Genomic DNA, 17,619 nt, shown 5'->3' on the forward strand with positions numbered 1-17,619 from the left:
GTCTCTCTTTTTGACGCTACTTTAAAACATGTTATTATTTGTTTCTGCTAGCGCATCAGATGTGGAGATTTTTTTTAAACGGATTTTACCATGCTTTGTAATTTATAGCGATGACATGACAAAAAAGATTCCACCTGTGCCAAAGCCAAATCAATATTACTACATAAATTACAAGATACAAAGGTTTTCAGTCAAGTATTATTTTCAACTGACAAAAAGAATGCTGTATGTTGAGCTTCAACATGTCATTCTTAACCCATAAAGTCATGCCACCCCCCCCCCACCCCACCTCCAAATTATAGAATTTTTGACAAAACACGTCAGATTTTTTTTTGACGTGTCACAATCAAGGTCATCCTGCCGGTTGTCGCCCCCCCCCCCATTTTACATCTTTTTTTTTGCCCACGAAGCACATACAGTATGTTTGACACCACTGTCCCAGGATATCAACCTTCAGTCCCCGCACAATAAAGAAGGAAAATCGATGAAACCCATAAAAACCCTCAGCAGTCACTGACCAGAGAGACGTTCATCACAATAAGGGTTCAAAAAATAAAGTTTAATGTTATGTGCTGTATAACAAAAAAATATATTAGTGTCTAAAAAACAAACAAACTGGTGCATAACTAGGTGGAGCCTAATCTACCAATGTGAGGAGACATTGAGGAGAGGCCGACAAGGCTCCCACTAAAAACATCGCAACATCATCGTGAGTCCTCACGAGTTTCTTGACATGAAACAATGAATGCCAAGGCAAATCTTAAGATACGAATACAGTGTGCCGCACGTGAAGACAACATTAGCGTCTTTGGAGGACAAACGCACGTTCACAAAACAATCCATACATGTTAGTCACATATATATTGCATTGGTCTGCCACTGAGTGAACTACGTGCAGGCGGGGGGAGAGTCGGACCAACTTGTCAGGACACACACAACTGGTGTTTCTACGGCTAAACAGCAACACACATGAAATATGCATTAGGAGATAGCTAGATCAACATCGTCGTAGTTGTGGTGGAAAGCAGGTTCTTCTATACACCACGCTTTCACACCTGAATTTTTTTCCTCAATGACACCGAAAGTTCTTTTTTTTTATGCACATGAGCACTATTGACACAAACATCTACAGCAAAGTTACACTTGACATAGCAGAATCCTGGTTGAAATTAGCCGAACACAATTTGTTATCACAGATTATTTACACTGAAGCTCAGCCTTGGTGCAACGCAGCATCTTCAGGCCCGGATTCTTCGGTCAGCAGAGGTGTGGTTCTGAATTTCACCAGCAGTGTGACATGACGCAATGACTCGACTTGGCAAGCCTGACCATAACACGGGTCCGCCGCTTGTTGCTCACAAAAATGTTTCCTCTCAAAGGATCTCCCATAAATATACACAAGACAAGCGAGAGGAGAGGTGGAGTCATCCCACAAATAAAGAAAAGGAGGCCGATACTGGGACTGACCCCGAACTCAGTCTCCTTTATGACCCATTCGCGGTGGACCGAGAGATCGGAGGCAGAGTTCAGGTTCAGGGCCAGCCTGAATGTCGACAACGACAAGAACTGTTCAGAGGTAAGAAAGAAAATGCATTTCTAGGAGAGATAGCACCTGCCAAGCATGGTGGGGCCTGTCTTGGTGCTCTCTTGATGCTTTGGCAACTGACACAAAGATGAAAATCAAGGAAAATAAATGCTCTTCATGAGGCAACGTTGGTTGTTAAGGCTCTACTGTGGCTGTGCTTGCTTAGTTTCTAGTGACGGCTGATAACTGCATACTACCAGGAGACCAAGCGGGAGGCACTATGTGGAGTCCTCGGGTTCTGACTTGATGGTCTTTTTTTCAGTGTAGCCGACTGCCCGCTGTGACATCCCGTTCTCTAAGAATGCAAACATTTGCGTTGACGGTGTCAGCATCAAAATATGCAAGGACAACATGATGAGCACTCCGCACGGACCTGTTGCTGGTGTTTTGGCCTCCTCTGTGCTGCTGCTGTGGTTGTGGTGACGCTTCAACTCGTTGGCCAGCTGTTTGCCTAACGGGAGGTCACCTTCCTGCATGCTTTGGCTCACGACCCGCAAGTTTATGGGTCGCTCATCTGGAGAACAGACGGACGAGCGCGATGATGAGGCCCGGGTCATTTGAGCCGTAATATTGAAGCAGTTGCCGCAGCTCGGGTTCTGGTCAAAACTAAGAACACATTAGTCCAGTCCGAAAGACTCGCCGCTGGCTCCTTATCGGATGTAGACTGGTCTGACTGAATATAAGCCCAGGAGAGCTCAAAGTGTGCAGATTCGGGCCTATTAGTGGAGCCTGGGTTTCAAAGCAAACATGGCGAAGCCGACATTTAGCTGCTGCACGTAAATGGAATAAGTTGATCGGAAGTGAAGTTAGCGGCAAGAAAATCCAGATGAATAAACTATCCTTTCTTTCCCATTCCTTTGATGAAGCATTTTAAAAATCAATTTCACTTGACGTTTTTTTCAGACAGCTACTTTTTACATTCTTTTAGTCCTAGTAATTCTTTCATGTAGAAAGGGGTCCATACAAACAAAAAACAAACAAGCAAAAAGAAAACAAACGCAAAAAGAAAAATATACAGGTAAAAGCTAAAAGATATGTACCTATTAAAATGTACACAAAGTATGACACCGATGCAGTCTAACCTTCGAAGTAAGCCTAGAGCAACTTTTCACTCGGCTGACCAGGGCTTCTCTGATAAGATTCTGACTTGTCAAGGCGACAAGAAAAAAATACCGTCAGTAGTAGTGTTTTTTAAAGTATTATTTAGATTCTTTTCGAGACAAATATTGGACGAGCACTGCACCACCTTGGTATTCAAAGAAGAAGTCTCAATGCCTCATTATAGGCAACTTTAAGCCTCTATAAACTCGACTTTCTGTAAACTCAACTTTTTGGACCATAGCTGAGCAGTGTCGTGTGGTGTAATGTATTCCCTGAACAATGGGCACGTAGAAAACGTTCTCATCAGTAAATTAGACCGAGGGTATATTTTACGGGGTTGGCCAAAGATATCTTGGTCCGCCATTCAATCCTCAGATATGAAACGACTTTTTTTTTTTAGCATCAAATATAATATCATGATTTGTGCCATAAAGCAGTGGTGTCAAACTCAAGGCCCAGGGGACAGATCTGACCCGGCACATCCTTTTATGTGGCCTGCGAAAGCAAATCAAGTGTGTCAACTTGCATGATCCTTCCTAAAATCTCAACCGAAATGTCAAATTGTCATGTGCAATCAATAACGTTGAGATTTTGCAATAATTTTGTTTCCCTCATTGCACTCATTTGAACAATAATTGAATAAACTATAATAGCTGACTTAAATCATTTCAAAACGAAACTATTCATTTGTTGTTGACAAGTAATCATGCCATGAGACGATGAAACATTTTTGTGGTTTCACTGTCGTAACGGCCCTCTGAGGAAACGTTTAACTCCAAAGTGGCCCGCGACAAAAAATGAGTTTGACACCCAAGCCATTGAGGGAGCACATGTTAAACATTTGTTACTAACATGACATGTACAGTAAGTATCGATAGACTTTCAGTAAAGTTAAGGGTGCCATCGTGCAGTAGTCGCACCCAATGACAGCTGCGCGACAATGTACAAAGTCATCCAGCAGAGATTGAATTGAATTGAATACAACTTTATTGTCAAATGTGCTGTACGTTATGTGTAATAGGTGGTGCAGCAATACAATACTATGACGGTTGTGCGGGTGGTGCAGATAATCGCTGCGCCGTGTTTTTGACATGTTGTGCTTTTGGTTGCCCAGTGCATGAAACGCGCTATATGAATAAAGTTGCATTATTAACATTATTAACCCTTTCAGGGACAGCGGTTATTTCAGTGGACAGCTTATCATGTTATAAGGTTACAGGGTGCATGAAAGGCTGAAATCACAGAAGGAAATGGGAGGAGACTGAGCTAGACAGAGAGAGAGCAAGAGAGAGAGAGAGAGAGAGAGACAGACACCCCCTCAGGGCAACTGGCTCGAGGTAAACATGTGTAGGCGGCTTAATTACAGGTGCATTGTGGGATTTGAGGGAAGAGCGATAGAAGAAGCTGTCAGAGTGGGTGATGTAGGACGAGGAGATAAGCCCTGAAGACAAAACTTGAATAGTCACGCTTTTTTTTTTCTTCCAGGAGAAGAAACAAATTGAGAGCAAGCACTTTTGGTGCGCAGCACAAACAGAGTTTTGATGTGAACCCCAGGGAGGAAATGTTTACCTTGATTCTCCTTGCTGGAGTCACTGGCGGCCCCGTTGACGCTCTGGGTGCTGGTGAGGTACTTCAAGGCCGCAGGGGGGATCCTCCAGTCCAGGGCCTGCAGTCGCTCCTGGACTGCGGCGTCCTGCAGGATTTCCATCTGTCTCGCCAGCAGACGCTCAAGCTGCATCTAAGGACACAAAAAACAACCATGTGAGTGACTCTGCACTCATAAGACCCATCAGCGGTGCTGGCTAAATTATCCACAGTCTGCACTTACAATGCATATAAAAACTCCACACACCTCGGGTCAAATGCCAGATTTTTTTGTGTGCATTTTATCACTGTTCCTATTTAGCTTATTTTGGGATCTTTTTGTGTTGAAAAAAAAAAAGAAATCAAAAACTGATACTTTAAAAATGATAACAACTGAGAAACTACACAATACATGTATGTTTTTTTTAAGTACCGGTAAAGTAAATAAACGAAACAACCTCACCAAGGATCCAAACTGAGGTCTCAAAATTGTGAAAAATGAAGCCATTGTCTCCATTCTCAGACACTTTTCTACTGAATGTTGAGACAAAGCCCCGTTCAACTGTCAACTGTCAATCAAGCAGCATTACTTTGTCGAGCACCAATTTATGTGGCGTGAAAATATAACCACTTATAACTTTTGGTGGCAGGAACATGTCCCACTAGGTTATAGAGAGACTTTTTCACAATGCAACAATGAGGCGCTCTAAAGCAACCACGACAATGAGAAGCCCCCGTCGACACGCTGGCTCTCAGGATAGACTTTTGACAGGATAGACATTTGACAATCTTTTATGTCGCTCCTCCGTCTTCTGTTCGTGATGTGCACACACATACAGCCGGCCTTTTTTTAAATTGGCACAATGCAAAACATTCTGCACTCATCATCCTTGGAGCAGACAACATCAAACAATTCTTTCCAATAAGATGGGGAACTTCTTACTTGTCAAAATTTTGTCCATTGTCGTTAATGCTCCTTGGCTCACGTTCAGCCATGTTGCAACTGTCCCTTTGTTGTTTTGTTTTTTTTCCAACCTAAAATATCAATCAGTATCGCAACCATGATTGACTTTCTCTTTCTTGATGTATGTTTTTTACGTGTTCACGTGTTGGGATGAAAAAAGTAACAACCTTATTTGGACAAAATGAGTCGGAAGCATGGATATCCGTTTTCAAATGTGGGGAGTATAAGCAAAATATCAGAAAAAAATCAACTTAAGTACAGCCACAAAGTATTTGTTGACTTTACATGGCACGACTGGCCATCAGTGAGCGTCAACACAAACGCGCTGGAAGTGAAATGATCACACGGCACACGTCGGTGTAGCGTTAGATTAGAACGTCAAAGGGTTTCGTACTCCGCAGGGATGGCGCTGTGAATGAGCCATGAAATCTCTTCCCTCTCTGAATAACGTTTTGGAAAATCACATTAGCTCAGACGTGCACACGACACACTGATGCGGGAAGTGCACGCCTACAGAGGCGTGTTTCCTTCCGCATTGCATTGATGGACCTCTTCCGCTAGCGCTGTGATGAGGAACAACTTCATCAATAACCGACATCGCCGCTGCCACGAAACATCCACTTAGGTCGACGCCGCTGCATGAGGTCAAAGCTGTAACATCATAAACTGCGCGCCGGAAAGCAAATCAGATATGGGTGGCTGACGACCTTTGTAAACGTACCTGCAGATTGCGTCCGATGCTTTCGTCTCCTTTGGACTTGGCGCAGGCCAGCTGCTCCCTTAGCATCTCCTGCCTCATGTGGATGGCCTGCAGCGCCTCCTGGATGTCGAAAAAGTTCTCCTGAAGAAGCACAACGGAGAGATTGATTTACTGAGAGCGTTGGGTACATCGTTGTTCATCTTTATTTGACTGAAGGTTTGCACATGCAACAAGGCGCACACATTTGGCCAACACGAAAAGATGTGGAAGTTGATCTAACAAGCAGGCACACCCAGGATCGCGTCCATCAAACAGGCAACATCACAGCGCGATAAATTTTGTTCAGGGAAGTGAAGATGAAAATACGTGAATTTAGCACACGCAGTGTAATTTATCGGATCTGCGACGATTTACGATGGCTGATTTAGCGTCTTAAAATAACGCGTAGAAAGGCCGGCGAGAACAGGCACTGCTGTGTGTAACGATAACGGAGGTTACTGCGGTGGGATTGAGGCAATTTCGGAGCTTCTCAAGGATCTTAGGACCTGACTTCTTCGCCAGTCCCAAGAAGGTGCCATGCCTTATCATCTAGGGCAAAACTCAACAACTTGAAACAGGGCTGAAAAATAATCGAATTACTGTTTTTTTCCCCCTCAAGTAATTTGTCATAAACATGAGCAGGTCAATCAAATATTACATTGCAACAATAATGCAAACACATTTGTGGCTGTATCACTTCAACTTTTCATGTTTCATGAAACAATCGGATGTAAAACATGTTTTTTAACCGATGTATTGATCGAGACACGATATTGAAGTAGGCTTTTGTTTTTTCCAAACCGCAATGGTTTGCCGTTTGAAAATTGCGATGTCAGTTTGAATGCAATTAATAGTTCCGCCCTAGTGTTAAATACAATGTTACGCAAGACACACAAAGATATGGAATTGCCACGTACTCGAATTCAATGAATTATTGTGGTTGCAGGCTTGTTTGCCTCTTCCACTTCACACCTTATTTTGTCCTGGCTGGCTGTTCTCTCCCAAATACGTTTTTTCTTAAAATACAAAATGAGAATCTGTTAAATAATAAGCAAACAGACAACTCACCTCCGTTTTAATCCTTTTGGGGGAGGGCTCGTCTCGATCTCCACAACGAGACCTGAGGACAAGAAGCCAACTTAGGTAGTGTCATTTGTGATGCCAGAAAATGAGGGTGTAAAGCGGTGACTCTTACTTGCTGGTGCGGTAGGTGTATTTATACGTGACCTCTCTGGAGATCTGCCGGGCCAGTCCGAACAGCTCATCTCTGCGAGTAAGCAGGGCCATGTCCCTCATGCAGAGCTGCGCCGCTGCCTCGTTCACTGTCAACTGTAGAGTAAAAAAAAAACATTACCACGAGCGCAAAATTGGTTCGTTGATTGTTTCTGGGCTTGAGGAGTATGGTCCCACCTCATGGAGCGTCAAATGCTTGCCATCCCTCCTTTTGGAATCAAAGCGTCCGTATATGGCGCTGTACTTGCGAATCTCCTCCTCCCTCCGCGGGTCGTCATCGCTGAGCTCAAAGATGTGTCCGATCATTTTTGCCAGTTTCCTGTTGCTTTTGAGCTGCTCTTTGACCTCTGCAAGGTCGGCCTTGGTGAGCCCCGGTGCCATCCTCTCCACACACTCCAGTACCGACTGCACGGCAGCCGCATCCAGAGCCTCCATCGCGTCTCTGGGGGACGACGGGGAACCGAGGTCCGACGGCGACAGGCTGTGCTCGCTATCGTTGCTGTGCCCGGACCAGAAGCGAGCTTCGGCATTGCCCTGCACGGGCGAGCCCACGGATACTTTGTCCCGAGTCACATCCGGTTTTCCCGTGTCGGAGCAGGTGGCCACCGCTTTGGGCATCTTGACACTGGACGCGTTGGCCCGATCCTGGGCGCCCAGCAGTGTGGGTGAGCCTTCGGGCAGTTTGTACACCGGAATGCTGCAGACCGGCAACGAGGTGAGCGGCTGGTTGAAGATGGCCGGGTTGGTGACCCAGTCGCGCAGCGCCTTCTGCAGCCGGCGTACGTGAAGCGGCTTGCTGGCCATGCCGACCAGCGCCATGATCTCCAGGAACTCCTCCTCACCGGCTTCGCAGAGCTGCTGCACGTCGTCTCCGCCCTGCTGGATGAAAGCCTCGTAGTAGTAGAGCAGGTTGGCTCGCTGGAGGATCCGGTAGAGCTGCAGCTCACCCAGCGTCCTGGGCAACACCGCTGTCATGACTGAAGAGAGGATGGGTAACACTGTTAACACATTAGCTACTTTTTGGGGGGTTTGTTTTGCTTTTATTACATCCGAGGTGTCCAAACTCTTTCTTCTTTCAGTGGTTACATGCAGAAAAACACACGTGTCACCTTTTAATCAGACACTAAGACACCAGATTCAGACCCAAAACAAGAGCAAACAGTGCTAACCTGAACTTCACACAGAGCAAAAAGCTTCAAAAACAATCACAGTTGATGCTATTTCCTGCTGGCACTGAATTACAGTATGTTGATCCACTGAGGTGTTAATGACAGAAACATTGGTCCTATTTTAGTGAATAGCGAACGGGAAAAACAATGAAGCGAGAGAGTAGGATTCTTTTTTCCCCCCCCTTCTTCGCCTTGCATCTTGCGTAAAAACAGGTTCTTCCAAAATGGAGTCAAAAACAACAGTACACGCTTGATTCGTCACTTTGTAAAATCAATCAAAATTTCCGGCTATTCAGAATCGAAAGGTGCTCGTGAGATTCCGTGATTATTTGTCAATTATCTGTCAGTGTAAACATTTCGCCCGATACAAGCAAGTTCAGCATGGGACACTTTAAAATCCAGAACCAGGTGGGTTTATGCTTTTGTTCAAAATTTTTCAAGTTGGATTCCCCTGAGTAATATTTTAAATGTTGCGAAACAGGAGGAGCCCTCGTGCACTTTCAGTGTGTAAAAGTTGCTCGCAGAGGAGCAAAAGTTGAAGATCCCTAAAATAAGTCATAGCCTACCATGCAGGCGGACAACATGTGAACTGGGAATTTGTATCTATGCCACGGGCATGCAAAGAAGTGACCCTACATCTTAAAGAGACCCTGACCAAGAGTCAAATCCCCAAGGAAGCTTATTGTCACTCCAGAAGAGGAGAGAGCACCCCTCAGCACAGTTGCTGGGAGGACCGCATGCCTCACTCCACCCCTGCAGGATGTGTAGGTGGCGGGCTCGCCTCGCCTAAAATCGGCCCGAGCAGGGGTCCCCCGGGTGGGAAACACACAAAAGCCGTCTGAAACAAGACAGCAGCGTGACCTAGTGAAGCGGCTCCAAATATCCAGGCCCAGCTGCTGCTAAAAGGTCACCGCTATAGATACTGTAAGAACATTTGTGAGCTGCAACACACAACATGTGTTTGGATTTTTCTTCATTTTTTACCATTCCGGCCAAAAACCATAAAATAAACACAGACGCGAGAGAGAGAACGAATCAATGTTGTGTCATTGCGACATTGTGTCTTACATTGATAAAAGTGGTAAGTCCATCACTCTCACGTCAGAAGTCCGCGTCAGAACTCTCGTATCAGTGTGTGTGCGCGCACGCGCATGTGCGTGTGTATACTGTACTCCCTATTCACAAAATTCAGCTGTTACGTATTTTCATTGCTCACACACGCAGAGACACTTTGAATCGACGGATTCACGAGAAATTCCCATCACGCACTAGGAACCACGTCACCATGGCGACTGCTAACACGTAGCCATGGCCAAGCTTCCAGCTGAGTACACAGGCGTTCTTTTAGTCTCTACAAAGGTTCGGTCCAATACAGCATTATTACACAACAACATCCACAGTAAGTAGACTGTGGAGCAGTTTGACGCCAATGTCGCCTTCACAGTACATCGGCGATTCCCCAACACTGTTTGGTGGTATCGTCTGCGGTGCTGAAAGAAATGATCAAATTGTATTGAACTGGTATGAAAAGTATTATTTATGTACTACGGGTTATGTATCTATCTGTGTCAGCGATGTCTAGAGACGGGCAGAACAATTAAATGCTCTTCCTCTGAAGATCAAACTAACCCGTGTTTCCAACTGTTGACATTCATACTTCACAATATTGGCTTTGTGTTCAGCAAAGCACGCCCACATTTCACACTATGTTTTTTGGGAGTATAGTGACGATGATTAACTTTCTGAAATGTTGTTTGGTGGCGTGCCTTGAAATCGTTCGAATGTTGCCTCAGTTCAAGGGTGGCAATGCCTGTATCCATTCATTGCAAGTCTGACATCCACATGAACGGAACGTCTGCCGTCAGTTTCGGCATGATTGTCGTCTCAATTTGACGTGGCACCGATTTGTGCAACGACACGTGCGTTGGTGACGCCGCGTTTTGCACAATATGCACAACACAAGACGGTCGTACTGCACGCGATCTGGTGCGGTTCTGGAGTTGCGCGTACCTGCCGTGTTTTGGGCTCCTTTGGTGCGTTCGCGTGGCGGTCCGCTCCTCTCCCTCAACACGAAGGCCGGTTGCCAGTCTGCAAGAGGAAAGCTCGCAAACTGACACACCCGCAGCCCCTAAAAGCCACGGACGCCAATGTAAAGAATTTAACAATATTTTACAGTTGGGGAAAAAAGACGAAGACTTATTTCTTGGCTCAGGCGGAGAGACGCTCTAGTATTGGAATCCCCCTTTCCCCCTAAACGTGTTACTGTCGTTAAGATAAGCAACAAGACGCAGAGAATACGATTTTCAAAAAAGGAAGAAAGAAATACTTCCGTGCGCACTTCTCCTCAGTGCGTGTTGCGCGTGTAGTAAGTATTTGATTCCTCTCCTCTACGGTCTCTCCACTCCCACAGCACAGTTTGAACACAATAAAGTAACAGTCCCTCAAACACAAGCACTTCCGCTTGTTTTAGCAAATAAAAGCTTCAGGCTCTCCTGGTCCCAACCAGGTTATCTTAACGAATGCGAGCATGTTAAAAAAAGTGTTCACATTGAAAGCAAATATCTACTCATTGCTTATATGTTTGGTCGAATTGGTTGGTGCTGGTTTGCTTGACAAATGATATACCGTACATGTCATACATACCCATATTAATGCAAAAAACCTTCTCAATACGGTTATGTATTTAAGGTCTCGTCATGTTGTGGGCAAACAAAAGCAAAGTTTAAAACATGGTGCACATCACCACCAGGCTTGAAATGCCCTCATCGTAACCTTTCAAACAGTTTCACATGGTTTATAATTATGAGCTCAGACACGCTCTGACTGTCCCTTATGACCTAAGTCAGGTTCATAATGTCCTTATTTCATGTCCCTTTGACGTTTTCAAATTCATGCATTTATTTGTTTACCATATCTTTACCGTATCTTTTGCTATATGTGAGAATCCAACAAAAATGCCACAAAAGGTATCGAGTATGAAATGAGACATCTGATGATCTCTCAAATACTCAGCATTAAATGTGACCTGTTTACCGAAACACGAAACTATCGCTACTGTCATGATTCGGTTTGGGACCAACAGGTGGCACTGTAGGGCTCCCCCTGCAGCTGCACGCCTGTTGGTCATTGGGTAATTAGTACTTTAAAAGGACTGCCATCTCATAGAAGAGCATTTCATTGTTTGTTTCTCTACGTCAGTGGTTTTCAAACAAAGCCCTATGAGCCATATAGCATAGGGGTCAGCAAAATACGTTCCGCTAAATTACATGGCATGTAAAATATAATGCATGCCTACATACGGGGACCAGCATACCAATAAAACAAACAAATTAAACTAATTACTCTTCTATTAATTTAGCTTTGGGCCAATTAAAAGCTCTGATATGATTACAACGGATCATCACATGAATCTGACCCCAAAATGATTTCTTATAAAACAAAAGGCACCTTCTCATTGTTGGAATATGGCCTTATTTTGGTAAACAAAAGATGCATTCTTTCAGGAATACAGTCATATTTATTTGAGAATAAAGGTTTCAGAATTAAAGGTGTAATACTCAGAATAAAATTGTCCTTGTAAAAATTATGTTGAAATAGTTGGGTTTTTTTCGGAACCATTTTCAAAGTCAAAATAGGCAACTTTTAGGGGTACTCCAGGTCGTTCTGCTTGATCTGCGTTCGGATTATTCACTCATCCATCCATTTTCCGATCTGCTTTATCCTCACAAGGGTCGCGGGGGATGCTGGAGTCAATCCCAGCAGTCTTCGGGCAGTAGGCGCGGGACACCCTGAACAGGTTGCCAAAAAATCGAAGGGCACACAGAGACGAACAACCATCCACTCTCACACTCACACCTAGGGACAATTTAGAGTGTTCAATCAGCCTGCCACGCATGTTTTTGGAATGTGGGAGGAAACCAGAGCACCCGGAGAAAACCCACGCAGGCCCGGGGAGAACATGCAAACTCCACACAGGGAAGCCGGAGCTGGAATTTAACCCAATACCTCTGCACTGTGAGGTCGACGCCCTAACCATTGGACCGTTCGGATTATGATAGGGGATGGAGGTCAATTAAAAAAAATACCAATGAATTCTCTGGAATGCAAACAAAGCAACTCCGATAAATTAGATCTGAGCTTTTATGTTTTCATATCATTTCCTGTTTTGTTTTGCTCGACACCCGTAACTTGACTTTTGGGGATATTCCGTCGCCTATCTCTCTCTGTCTGTCTGTCTCTCTCGCTCGCTCTGTCTGTCTCTTTCCCTCTCTCCCTGTCTGTCTCTCCCTCCACGCCTTCAAGTCTTCTGTGCGCCTCGCGCCCACGCTGCTCCCCGTGTGACGCAAATCCGCGCGTGGGTGGACACACCGGGCGTGGGAGGCTTTCTGCACAGAATACCAAACACGAGCAGGTTACACGCCCACATACACAAAAGGACTTTTGCAAGCCGACACGCTCAAAGTTCGTCTCAACATATTTCCGTGACTGTAGTCAGGCATCCACTGAACTTTGCTTATTTTCACTGAAATAGCACGCATTAGGTTTTAACATGTACATGCTACTCACGAAAGGCATGAATGTGAGAAAAAGCTGAAAGGGTCGAAGAGGCCACAGTAACATAAAATTGTGCAGCGGCTCCCCTAACAGAATCCAACACAATAAAGGATTTGAAGCAAACAACCAATAAATAACCACATGCACTATGATCCCTCCACCCCATCCCCAGAGCAAATGGCTTAATTGCATTTAAAAAAATCAAATTGAAGGATGCCACAAAATTGTTGAACAAGAAACTAACATTAAACGCAAGGAGTCAAATTGGGCATTTTTCACAAAAATCAACTCACTCAAAATGTATATTTTTATCGAGGTCCTAGTTGTGTCTTGCATATCATTCTAAATCTGCATTAAAAAAAACGTGGACTTTTCTGCCATATGGTGGTGATTGGTGATATGGCAGCTTCAAACTACGGTTGAAGACTCCTGCATATTCGCAGTTCAGTATCTGCATTTGTGTATTTGCAGATTTTTTTTCTCTCTCCCTCTTCAAGAGGCTTTCATATTTTGGATTCCCCCTTGATAAGTCCGCCTCACAGTGCAGAGGTCGTGGGTTTGAATCCAGCCTCCGGGCTTTATGGCATGCTCCCTGTGCTTGTGTGGGTTTTCTCCGGGTACTCCTGTTTTCTCCCACATTCCCAAAACATGCATGGCAGGCTGATTGGACGCTCTAAATTGTCCCTAGGTGTGAGTGTGAGGGTGGATGGTTGTTCGTCTACATGTGCCCTGTTATTCTTGTTTTCCATTGAAAATGTATGTTGAGTGTTGCTCCATGTTTTTTTGAAGAATTATTTTGAGTTGCCCATTCCTGCTGTAAATGGATGAAGCACCGTTAGGGACACGATTAAAGATTGCCTCTTACTAATGAAACATTCTCGTTAATACTACTGAAACGCTCTCACTATTATGCTCTCACAGTGAGACACAGAAACACACACACACGCACACAAACACACACGCGTAATACTGTATTTTTTTGCTCACGCACTACTTGAAGCACTCCCTCACTCACAACAGAAATGCTCCCCCACACACAACTGAAATGATCTCAAGCACATCACTGAAACGTTGTCACGCACACTAATTAAACACCCTCCCGCACTAGTGATTTTTTTTCCCGCTCACACACCCAATCAAATTTTATTTCGCTCATACACAGCACACTTCGAAAACAATATCACGCACTACCAAAACACTTTTATACACTACTGAAATGGTTTGACTCATGAATGAAATGCTCACACAAATGCAAGCACCCCCCCACCCCACACACAAACACACATTTTTTTTCCGCTCACACACACACCAATGAAGGCATTCTCACACACAACTAAAGTGTTAAATATTGATCTTTCTGTCTGTCTGTCTGTCTATCTATTGATCCATCCATCCATCCATCCATCTGTCTGTCATGGATGAGACAACTTTAACAATATGTTCTCTAAATGCACACATGAAGCGGTAAGAATTTTTCTCCCACCCACCTTTATATCTAAATCCTTCTCTGAACTCTTGTGAATACATATGTGTGCACGTGTGTGTGTTTATTGTTATGCTGGTATATGACCTTCGCAGATAGTGTTGCTGTCGATGAGTGAGGCAGACGGCATCAAATCCAGTCATACAGGAGACAGCAAAGGAGCGTCAGCTTCTTTTGACCTCCTTCTTCACCCACTTATCACTTACGCGTGCACACACATGCATGCACGCACGGCAGATAGAAGAATTAGAAGCAAAGAAATGAAAGTGGCAGTGGCAAATAAGATGTCCACACGCCCACACAGCAAGGTGGGTCAACATTGGGCCTGCTTGTTCCCACATGTCCTTGTTTCCCAAACATCTGACTGCTTTGGACCCAGATTCTTTGGATATAATCAACTGTGCCATCGGTATGAACCCTGGTGTAAACATTCACGAAACCGATTCAGATGGAGGGAATTTTAATTCAGCGGGAATGCGAAAAGCATGAAAGGAGGTCGCTTCCAAGGTTTTACACTCTGCAAGTCCTGTCAAACTTTTTCGAACGTGTTGCCATAGTTTGAAGAACAGAAAAATGCGAGATGAGCTCAAATCAAGGCAAGTCAAATGTATTTTTCTCGCCCCTTAAATCACAGAAATGTCTCAGAGGGATGCCCTCATCATATGCCCACTGTTGACAATATTAGGTTCTGTGTTATAGATGCAGTCCATTACAAATAGGTCATGCTACCAATGTAGCTGTGTGGCTAAAGTTGGCTTTTTTACAGTGCTAATGCGAGATTATTGCTCGTGCTGCAATTTTGTTGAAATTGGATATGTGTTTTGTGTGAATTAGTGAGGGGAGTGGCTTTGGTCTGAAGGAGGGGGGACTAGTGAAATGAGACTACATATTGAATCTTGCTCGCAGTTTTAATGCTGAACACACTCTTTAAGACCTCAACCTTGGTTGACTTTCACGCTCTCTCTTTCAGTTTTGTTTTTTTTACATTGCTTTGTCGATATTTGGTTCAGACGTGAATATTCCGCTAAAGTGTTTCAAACAGGGGGAAGTTGAATTTAGTGGGAATTTGCAAAGCGTGGAAGGAGGCAGCTTCCAAGGTTTCCACACTCCTCAAGCCCTGTCAATCATTTTCAAGCGTAGGCGAGACTTTTAATTTATTTGTGTCTGTTGGCGTCCGCCCTCCCACCTGCTGATAGTGCATGTGCCTCATTTGGCAGGCAGCCTCATCATATCTCACTTTCCGTTTGTGCGGCAGCTCGCCGCTCCCTCCTCCTTTGCCTTTTTCTTCTTCTTCGTTCTCTGTTTGCTCCCCCGGAGGAGAAAGCCATTTCAATGACACGCCCACGCCTGGGCTTGTCAGCCCCTCGCCCTGTCAGAGCACCCACGCCGCTCCACTTCACCACTCCCAGACAGCCCACATCCTCAGCACTCCAGCAGCTCGTTTTTAATCCAACTTCCCCCTTTGGAGAAGAGATGAGTGAGGGTAGATGGAAGAATGGGGGTGGGGGTAGGGGGGACAACCCAGAGGCACAAGTGTCCCTCCTCATTTGGAGCCAATGCACTTCCTCAAGTTTGTCGACGTCGTGGACGCCACTGGGAAAAGAAATCTAGTCTTAAAGTAGCAGCTTTTTTACTAAGCACATTTCTCGTGTGCGTGCGTGCGTGCGTGCGTGCGTGTGTGCGTGTGTGTGTGTGTGTAAGGCTCCTACTTTGTGTCTGTTGAGTGTGGGATGTATGAGCGGCTTATGTCTGACTGAACATGTGTGTGCTTGAGTGGGCGGGAAGTGTCTGCAGAGGAGTGATGTAGATATGTGTGTGTGTATGAGGACACCGACTGTGTGCAGGCATTTTGGGCAAGGATGTGTGTGGGCGTAGCATATGCAGGCAGAGGTTATATGACATACAGACCGAGACAGCAGAATGTGTGTGTGCATGTGTGTGTGTGTGCGTGCGTGCGCGCGCGCATGACTTTCAATAGGCTTCTGCAGTGTGAAAATCGGCCTTGACTCAAAGTGTAAAGTGCAAATGACCACGGTGAACATACATAGCAGCCTGGAGATGCGTCACACCCAGAGATGGCACTAACAGGGCAGGCAAGCCAGGCGATAATGGCCTTGGGCGATCTTCTCTGGCTGCCACTTGTGAGGGTAACCAAGGCCACATTTCAAGACTTCAAACACTGCCAGTATGTACCTTGCAATAGGCTCAGGTGGACACATAACACAAAACAACACATAAATGGGTCCTTTTCATTTGAAATTAAATTCCCTCAACTTAAACTCATCTTTTAGAGGTCTCCTACAAACATGAACAAGTGAAAAACATTGAAAATAAAAGGGCTGCCCTATAGGGTTATCCTAGTTTGGGTATTTCATCATAGAGTCGTTAGTTGTGATTCTATTTTTAGTTCTGTTCTTTAGACGTAGTCAGTTTTAATTCGTTTTCTTTCAAATGAATATTAATGTACGAACTATAAACTCATATTCTGTTAATATAATACAGTGTGCATACACAGTAAAGTGTGAGGTGCCTCAGCTTTGCCGACTTCCAACATGTTGGCATTTCTCATAAACTAACTGAACAGTTGAGATTCCCCCGAATCTTTATCTTCTTTTCAAAAGCTGTGCTGATCTCAAATCCAAATGGATGCAACTCTGCCACTACCACAATTTGTTTGACTTGCTCACTGACATTCTTCGCCATTCATTTCTTGACAGTAACTTGATAAAAACCAATATATAATATATAATACATATATAATATGTTTTTACTGTATGTAACAGAATCACCTTGACTCAGTGGTGCGATATGTAGCTGTGTGAATGGTTACTTTTATTATTTGTCACCGGCTACCCCCCCCCCAAAAAAAACATCGTGCTGCAACTGCCCCACTGACCGTAGTTCGTACACCCCTGGCTTACATCGTGTGTTACTCTGTCTGAAGTCACAGCACTTGTCAGGCAAAAATGAGGTAGATGACCGAATGCCTCTGTTGAAACAATGCGGCCACTGGCATGATTATTGATGTGAACTTTTTGATGTGCAGCCACCAGGCAGCAACAACAACAGCAGCAGTAGTAGCAGCAGCAGCATCCTGAGATCAGAGCCGCCGCCTCCCTCCACGCACACGCCCACCTCGCCAGCACAAGTCCCTGACTCAATTAGAAACAAACCTCTGCAACTTCCTGGCATACAAGTACCCACACG

General features: G+C 44.7%; 1 protein-coding gene across 4 annotated transcripts; it reads right to left on the reverse strand.

Annotated features, from left to right (window-relative positions):
• Window positions 1–540: 540 nt before the first annotated feature.
• Window positions 541–10,796, reverse strand: LOC127594161 (NGFI-A-binding protein 1-like). Of its 4 annotated transcripts, XM_052056210.1 has the most exons (9): window positions 10,386–10,796; window positions 8,154–8,183; window positions 7,384–8,082; window positions 7,169–7,302; window positions 7,042–7,093; window positions 5,956–6,075; window positions 4,256–4,424; window positions 1,959–2,099; window positions 541–1,880 (listed from the first exon to the last, which is right to left on the reverse strand). In XM_052056210.1, exons 3-9 carry the CDS (start codon window positions 8,023–8,025, stop codon window positions 1,804–1,806), a joined length of 1,335 nt encoding a protein of 444 aa, XP_051912170.1. In that variant the 5' UTR covers window positions 8,026–8,082; window positions 8,154–8,183; window positions 10,386–10,796; the 3' UTR covers window positions 541–1,803. The 4 variants fall into 4 exon arrangements, with proteins under 4 accessions (XP_051912170.1, XP_051912144.1, XP_051912162.1 ...); XM_052056184.1 differs by having other exon boundaries at window positions 7,384–8,183; XM_052056202.1 differs by lacking the exon at window positions 10,386–10,796 and adding an exon at window positions 9,444–10,357 and having other exon boundaries at window positions 7,384–8,183.
• Window positions 10,797–17,619: the final 6,823 nt, after the last annotated feature.

Source organism: Hippocampus zosterae, chromosome 2 (genome assembly GCF_025434085.1).
Source record: "Hippocampus zosterae strain Florida chromosome 2, ASM2543408v3, whole genome shotgun sequence".
Classification (NCBI taxonomy): Eukaryota; Metazoa; Chordata; class Actinopteri; order Syngnathiformes; family Syngnathidae; genus Hippocampus; species Hippocampus zosterae.

What these genes read in the sequence shown, in the direction of transcription:
- LOC127594161 (XM_052056184.1), bottom strand. Translation starts at nt 8,181, where the DNA reads ATGACAGCGGTGTTGCCCAGGACGCTGGGTGAGCTGCAGCTCTACCGG. An exon ending in AGCATTTGACGCTCCATGAG is followed by an intron (nt 7,303 to 7,383) that starts GTGGGACCATAC and finishes TTTACTCTACAG; the next exon opens with TTGACAGTGAACGAGGCAGC. An exon ending in GCATCGGACGCAATCTGCAG is followed by an intron (nt 4,425 to 5,955) that starts GTACGTTTACAA and finishes TTGTGTCCTTAG; the next exon opens with ATGCAGCTTGAGCGTCTGCT.